General features: G+C 42.2%; 1 protein-coding gene across 1 annotated transcript; it reads left to right on the plus strand.

Moving 5' to 3' along the window:
- Nucleotides 1-437: 437 nt before the first annotated feature.
- Nucleotides 438-5,846, plus strand: LOC128717485 (uncharacterized). The gene is made up of 5 exons (XM_053811446.1): nt 438-458; nt 1,357-1,595; nt 3,938-3,991; nt 4,127-4,385; nt 5,658-5,846. The coding sequence occupies exons 1-5, from the start codon at nt 438-440 to the stop codon at nt 5,706-5,708; spliced, it is 624 nt and encodes a 207-aa protein (XP_053667421.1). The 3' UTR covers nt 5,709-5,846.
- The last annotated feature ends 2,370 nt before the right edge of the window (nt 5,847-8,216 follow it).

The following is an 8,216-nucleotide window of genomic DNA, read 5'->3' on the forward strand; positions in this document are numbered from 1 at the left end:
ACTCCAATGAAAAACCTTTTTTTTTCCTTTTTCCCTGCCAAGAGTTCCCAACCAAGGTAAAAGGGAATGGTATTATTTCTCTTTTTTTCGTTTTTGCTACATACTTTCTGGCGTTTTCGTCCCGTGTAGGCGTTTTTTGGTTTTGTTTTTAGTTTCATTTTTCAGTCTACATATTGTTTAACTTGCTCTTACACATGTTTCACCCAATTTTCACACACACACTCTTCGTATCCTTCCAACCGAATGCACCAGTGCGAGCGAAAGGATGCGACTGAAAGCTTTTTGCGCTTTCCGGTGAACCACTGCAATGGAGCGTAAATTTGGCTCATTTGCATAATAATGAAGTTTTAATTAAAAGTTACACACACACACATACCAGATCCTGTGCTGCTTCTTCGAGGAAACGACACTTGTTGGTTGGGCGGTGACGCGGTAAAATGCCGGAAGTACCGGAGTTTGTGAGATTTTTCGGTTTGCGTGCAAATGAGACAAAATATGGTCGACTGCAACGTTCGACAAACTTTTGCTCGTGGGAAATATATTACGAGCGGCGGGCTTATGCTCATGTTCACCATTAATTTTTATTAGAAAATATATTGGAATAACGGGGGTTAAAAAAAAACAGTATGTCCCCGAATTTTTTAAAGTATCTCTACTTATCAGTATTTTCTTATACACTTTATAGATACTGGTCTCGGGGAAAAAAGGTTCCTAACTTTTTGCCCTTGTGTTAAGCTCTGAAATATCGACTCCAACTTTGTTTCCACCTTGTTGGGGAACAAGTTTTACAACAATTAATACCCCTCTTTAAGCCTGCTTAATGCATCAACCTATACACACCATTTGGTTTAGTTCAGGGTTACTTGTCAGGATGACATTTCTTTCCAATTTTCAACTCTTTTTTTCTACAAGTCCTTTGCAGTCCTCCCATGTACCAATCTCACGCGGATTCATTCACAGAGATGGTTTACCGTTTCGTGGGGTTTTGAGTTCAACTAGCCATTCCAATGATGTCCATTTATGGGTTCTATTCAAGTTGATCGCGAATGTGCCAAGATGGAGCTGGAATGCCACGCACTTTCTAGATCGTCTTCAAAAGAGGTCTGATTGATTTTGTGTTTTGGAGATCTAGCAATTGTGAAGGATCCCAGAACCTGCCTCAGCACAACGTAGCTTAACTTGGGCCGGAGATTTCACATGTGGCAATGGGACCTCAACCTAAATTGGAAAAACGTTCATCATGCCTGTCTGCCTCACTCGCGCTCTTGCTCGCCTTCTCTCGCTCTCGTTCTTATTATGTCCTCTCTTTGTGTGACGCCTTATCTTCTATTTGTTTACTATTCTTTTTTTTTCTAGCAGCAAATTCAAATGCCGCACCCGTCAGCAATACATCCAGCATCGATGCATGTGTCCGCCGGCCTGCCAGCGAACCACTTTTTGCCCAGTCCGGCACTGGCCAGTCCGGTCGGCAGCACTGCTGGCGGCAATCAGCCACCGAACCCGCCGCTAGCCGCCAATGCTCCCTGCTCGACACTGTTCGTTGCCAATCTGGGACAGTTTGTTTCCGAGCATGAGCTGAAAGAAATTTTCGCTAGGTGAGTGGTCGCCTCTCATTTCGTTCCCTACCCCTACTTTCCTGCGCCTTACCTGTCGCGCGCTCTTGTTCTCTCTCTCTCTCTTTCTCTCTCTCTCTCTCCTTCTCTCTCTCTAACCTTTTATCATTTCCTCCTTTAATTCGCTCGTCTTTATGTCTCCGTTTTGGCTATGTTTCATTATCTTCATCCATCAACTTGTTTAACCCATTCCCTTGATGAATGTTCTTTTTGGATTTATTTTTATCTTTGCTTTGAATCCAAATTGTTCTACTCCTTTTCACTTCCGATTTATGCAATGCTGCGTTCTTACGGAGCCAACTGTTTTCGGCCGATTGAGTGTTTTTTTTGTCTGTTTTACTTTTTTCTAATTTGTTTACGGCCACTGGCGGCCGAGTGGTCGAGAACGAGTTTCCTGACGCCTTTGGGAGTACGATTAATCTTCAAACTCATTCGCAAACCAATTTGGACTTAATTTTCCTCAGTTCATTCCTAGTGGATGCATGTATTTGTAGCGTGCAATTTGCGTGTGTTTGGGTTCTATTTGGATTTCTAGATCTATTTTTTTAATTACTTTTTTTTAAGTTTTTTGTTTTTGTTCATGATGTGAAGCCCCGTTTTTTATATCCAAATAGACAGATAAGCCACACCTATTGCATGAAAACATTGTACTAGAGATTCGTCTGATGTGTGTCATAGCCAATTAATAAAAACAAGGCCTCTTTCTGTTTGCCTCTGTTTTACCGAACATACGTTCTATTAGTTCGCGATAAAGCAGTTTATTTTTCTCTTTTTATAATTTAAATGGAAATCATGACGCCAAATTGTCAATACAATTGGAATTAGGTTTCACCTCTAACTTACATATTATGTGGAACACTTTTTTGAGTGTTACAGTTCAACGATGTGTTCAATGAAAACAAACACTTTTCTATCAGTGTTCCATATGCAAGGGTCATTTATAGGATGATGGCTTCATCATTCGGTAGAAAATGCTATAAACATTCCATAAAAAAACTGAAATTACACATTACCAGCCCCAGGTAGCTTTATTATCCTGATGATTAACCCCCAAAAACACTAAAATTTTCCCGTGTAAAATCAATAAATACCAAAACTTCCATAAGGTTTACACCACTAAATGAACAAACTAAATCCATCCAACTGTAGCAAAAGCCTCCCCCCCACTAACTTTATATATATACATATATACATAGATATATTCGACACAGCTGCAACCTGTTTCTATAGTGCACCATGTTAAACTATTTATAAAAAAAAACCAAAACTAAAAGAAAACGAAACCAAAACAGGCAAACTGCATCCCCGTTTCACCCAATTGTTCTCACAAACACTCACTGCAACCAACTTAGCTCTGTCTCTCTCTCTATATATATATACATCTATCTATCTATATATTCAATACCACTAAACTAAACTTCAACTTTACAATTTCTCATCCACCCACTCACTTGTACCCGTACTTTGCGCACTCTTTGCGTAACTCCCCGTTACTCGCTAGCTAATGAAACAAACACACCCCCATACATTGCCGAGTGTATCCCCCACACGAGTACGGATGAATGAAATGTAAATCGTGTTTTAGTTTAGTCTGTTTGATTCGGAATGCTTACCTGATTCACTGTTTCAAGTTTCTGTTTTGTTGTTCTCTTTCGTACCCCATTTCATTATACACCATCTTCACGTGCAACAACGAAAAATTCTTTCTTTTTCGAACCTCGAACCCACTTTTGCGCTTGTTTCTCGGCTCGGTCTGGGTTTTGTTTTGTATTTTGCAAATTGGTTTATACGAATTTTTTAAAACAAAATGCTCACATTCCCCTTTATTCATCATTATCTAATCTGGCTGCCGGGCTTCAGTGGGACTCTGCCCTACTGATAGGATCGCGTTCGCTGCTGCCCGGTACCATCTGCCCTGCCCGAATGAATGTTTAAAACCAACTCTATTTGAATTATGCACCATTTCTAACACAACGTTCCTGTATTACCTGTTTTCCATTTTATTTCCATCGCAAACGACAATTCAAACCACCTTTCCACAATGGCCGGTCCCGACAACAAACCAAAAAAAATCCTTTCCCATGCTTTGCCTTTCCCTGGTCCATCTTCCTGGCTCTGTTCCTTCAAATTTATGATGCTGATCGATCATTCTCGGTCGATCGATCCTTACTCTTACGTTACGAATACCCCCGTTTTCCTCGACTCATTCGTTGTTTTTCCCCGGCTAAATTTTTTTTGCAAAAACTGTCATGAAAAAAAATATTTAAAAAAAAAAACATAAAATTCTGCACAACCACCCCTCACCAAAAACCCACCTACCACAGTCTGCCTGGCTTCTGTCGCCTTCGTTTGCACACTAAGGGTTCAGCAACAACTACTACTACTGCTGCTGCTGCTGCCGCCGCTGTTGCTGCTGCTGCCGCTGCTGCTGCTGGCAATGTCAACAACAACAACAACATCATTAACGGGCTCTATCGCCACTGCACCAACCATCACAACCTGTCCATCAGCAACGGTTCCGCACTCTCTACTACCAACACCACCACGCTTGTAAATGGGACGGGTGGTGGCGGTGCGGCCACCCCGGTCCCGGTTGCGTTCGTAGAGTTTAAGGATGTGGTCAGTGCGGCGGCAGCGATGGCCGCCCTGCAGGGCAAGTTCCTGCTGTCATCCGACCGGGGCGCTATGCGCATCGAGTTCGCCAAATCGAAGATGGCCGCGGACATACCGTCGCACCAGTTCTACGCACAGAATCACGCGCAGCAGAGAGAAGTATGTTTATCCACACCTCACCAAAACTCCCATCCATGCCACGATCGGTTGTTGCTATTGTTTTTGCCTTGTTTCGGTCGGATCGGTAAATAGACCCACAATCTCGTGCACGGAAGCAGTAAATAATAGATTATTTATTCATTCCAAAACATTCAGCCAACAATCAGCAACCGATTGCAATTCCCTGCTCTAAGTATTGTGTGTTCCTTGCGCAAAGGTGAAGAAAAATCACATATTCAAATGTATAAGTACCGACTCACCCACTGAACACCAATCCCTGGTTTTAGATTATTTTCTGGAACTGCTTTCAAAAACACATGCACACTCGATGCGTAATGTTGTTTTTGCGTTTTGCTCCCCACTCCCCTTCCCCCCGCCTCATACCCCTCTTACACCGTTTGTTCAATAATTCACCACTAATTTTGTTTGCACCGATTTGCCCAGTTTTTGAATGAGTTTGATTTGATGTAACCGTTAACACATTGCACGATAAAGCTCAAGTTCAAGTTCTTGCGAACGTCGCACCAACACCCCACACCGCACAAATTTAGATCGTTTGTTTTGTAAAAAAATAAATAAATTACCCTCTAAAACAATAACATCCCTTAAATAGTCCCCAATATCAAGCTAAATCAGAGTTCCATGAGTTCCTTTTGCGTACGGCAACACAACACTGTCCCCCAAACAAGCTTTTAACGTGTAATTTCGTTTCGGTTGTTTTTATTTCATTTTTTTTTTCGCTTTTCGAAACATGTCTCAAAAAGATGAAGGCTTACTTGCTGTTAAAATAATATAACTGCAAGCGAATTGTGTTATAAACAGCCGCTTTTTTGTTTTGGTATTGGTTTGATTTTGTGTTTCGCTTGTACCGTACCAACGACCATGCGTCTCCATCTCTGTGAAGCGATTCACTTTCCATCCGCGTTTCAAGTACTAACCCTTATGGGGATTTTTGTTTACCACACATTGTACAATAACAATACTTCGGTTTTTTTTTTGGTCTCTTATTTGGTCAAGCCATTCGCTTGAATCTCCGACAAAAATAAATTCCATTCTTTACCCTCACATGCCACATCCACGACGACCAATGTGGCGAACAAATCAATGTGCCCAACTATATACATATATATTGTTTTTCACCATATGTACAGCCTAGGAAAGATTAAGCTGCTCCGTTTGCTTGCCATGTTTGCTCATCTACTCCATTCTCACGTTTATCCCGTTCTCTCTTTCTCTGTTCCTCTTTCATTTGTCTTTCTTTGCACATCGAAGGGGGGCGGGTTTGGAGCCAAGAATGGAACATCATTTGGGGAAGAAGAGTGAACGAACCGATCTCAGCTCGTACCTAATGGCAACAACCTGACCGCAACATCTGCAACCCGTAGCCACCACCATCATGAACCATAGCAATCTTAGCGGCAACCAACATTGCATCAGCAGCACCGGCTCCACCATCTTGAACGGCGGTAGCGGCGGCGGAACAACACTAATCGGGGGCACGGCCATGCACGGCCGCGGTGGACCCCCACCCGGTACGGTGGTACCACCGGCAACAACAATGGCCGGTCTGGGTGGACAGAATGCGGGACTGTTCACCTTTGCCGTGGCACCACATCCACGTGCGTAAATGACGGGCGCAAACTAATCAACATCTTGTGCGGTGGGCGAGAGTATGCTGCTTTGCAAGAGGATAATCTAATAGCAACAAACCAAACCAAAAACGAAACAAAACAAAAACATTATGTCATACCAAGGAAGCTTAAGAGGTAAAGGACCGGTTACCGGTAGGAATAGGGAAGCGGTAGCTGCCGAGCACGATGCAGAATGGATCGCTTTACGGAACCGATCCAACATAGATGTGATCTCTGTGATAAGCGATCGAAAAGACGAAACTATGAGGCGCAATTTTAGCATTCATACGCTAGGGTTTGAACAGGTGTGGTGTTCTGTCGAAAGGAGACGGAACCCAGCCCAGTTGTGGGGCAGGTTGCAGATGAAGGCGCTAGATGATAGGAATGTAAGTAACCACATTAACTCTCCTACCTAACAAACACTTGCTGCAGCTACTACTGTCTTTACAAGCAAACAAACAAATTACTGAAAAGAAATCGAATTGCTGTATTTTCAAAGTCCGCTCCGCTTCCGAAGTGTGAAGCGACCGGACTGTAACAGTGGCGTACCAGCGACGGAAGAGCGAAGCAACGCGCTAGCTAAAGCATTACTAGTTGATCACTTTTTACCAAAATGTGCCCTAAACGGAGTGATGGTCGGCTGCCTGGGAGGAAGATCGAAGTGCACGACACGGAAAAACCATTCAAACGGAAGTGAAAGAGAATAACATGAACAAGGCATACAAATTGAAATGAATTGCATGAGTGGCCCACTCCAGCCGATCATCACTCTACCTAGTTTCCAATTTACGTTTAACAAACAAACGAACAAAAACGATTGTTATCTATTAACAACATCGTTTTTTTTTTGCCTCTCCCATTTCCCGCACATTCAAACACAAAAGAAGGGACATTCAATCATTCTTTACATCCCGTTTTTAACATTAGCATCATTTTTGAATCCAACAATCTGAGATATACACATTAAAAACGGCGGATCTGAAAGTGGATACACAATGGGGGAATTATGAAAGTCCTCACCACCAGGTACCAGGATACCGAAGTCAATGGCAAAACTATGTGATTAGGGTTTCATCACTGCAAAAGCGCAACAACAAAACAAATCGTACGCAGCTTCATTGCAGTAAACGATGATCGTAGCCGCTGCTGATGCTGCGCCTAACAGAAAAAAAAGGTTCGTCGTCTATCATCAGTTAAGTCTCCGACGACAAAACGGGATATCCGTATGTGCGTTAGCAGCAGTAACAAAATGAAACGATAAGGAAAGGCGCAAATCAAGGAAGAGAAAACAATTTAAAACAAAATGTGAGCAATAAAACACAAAACATACACAGACACGTACACATTATATGAGACAGAAACACATGTAACAGAAAGCGTAACAACAAAACTAACAAAATATGAATGGGAAACCAGTACTTTGTAAATGAAAATATCCATGCATATCAAGATTTTGAATCGACATTTAAGAAACGAGATACATTTACTAGCCAGGAGCAAATGGGTACGGGGGAAGATGATCGTATATCGTACAGCAAAGAAAACTAAGAAAAAAATAAACACCCACACAACGTGACGAGGTGTGACGTATTTAGCAATTTTAAAAAGAAGCCTCGTGACTGTAATGGGTAACCGGAATGGGGTTTAGGTAATCATACATACCGAGAGGATACAACTATTTCGAAGCAATCCTAGCGAGTCACAAAAGACAGATTTTATAGACGGGGAAAAATGTGCTCACACGTGCAGTTGAACGGGAGGAGGAAACAAACAACCCAAAATGATCAATGCTGGATCAATAATGCTGCTGGGCTGGTGTGTTTTTTGTTGATGTTCTGCTATACATTTTCTAGTTTTCACTAGTTTCCATCACCGGTTGCAAACCAGAAGTTCGACCGCAACGGTTGTGCTTTTGTTGTATTTGAAAGCTTTGCTTTAAACGGCAATTGTGTTTGTGTTGTGAAGTAATTACCGTTAAAGAAAAAGGGGTGTCACAAAAATGGTTCTTTAAAATGGAAACTGTTTTACTGGAAACATTATCGATACTGTGAGGCTCTCTTTGTACCGGACAGCATACAAGTAGATGCAACAATACCGAAACCATGATCTAGCTGCTTGTGATTAATTGTGTGTTGTCGTGTAACGTGTGGCAAAAGCAACTTCACTGTCATGTTACCCCATGCTCTAGCTGCCCACGGTC

The sequence above is a fragment of the Anopheles marshallii genome, chromosome 2, assembly GCF_943734725.1.
Source record: "Anopheles marshallii chromosome 2, idAnoMarsDA_429_01, whole genome shotgun sequence".
NCBI classification, from domain to species: Eukaryota; Metazoa; Arthropoda; class Insecta; order Diptera; family Culicidae; genus Anopheles; species Anopheles marshallii.

Coding starts and splice junctions, on each gene's coding strand:
- LOC128717485 (XM_053811446.1), top strand. CDS start 438: ATGCCGGAAGTACCGGAGTTT. Junction 3,992..4,126: donor AAGGGTTCAGCAACAACTAC/TACTACTGCTGC, acceptor GTCCATCAGCAA/CGGTTCCGCACTCTCTACTA. Junction 4,386..5,657: donor ATCACGCGCAGCAGAGAGAA/GTATGTTTATCC, acceptor TGCACATCGAAG/GGGGGCGGGTTTGGAGCCAA.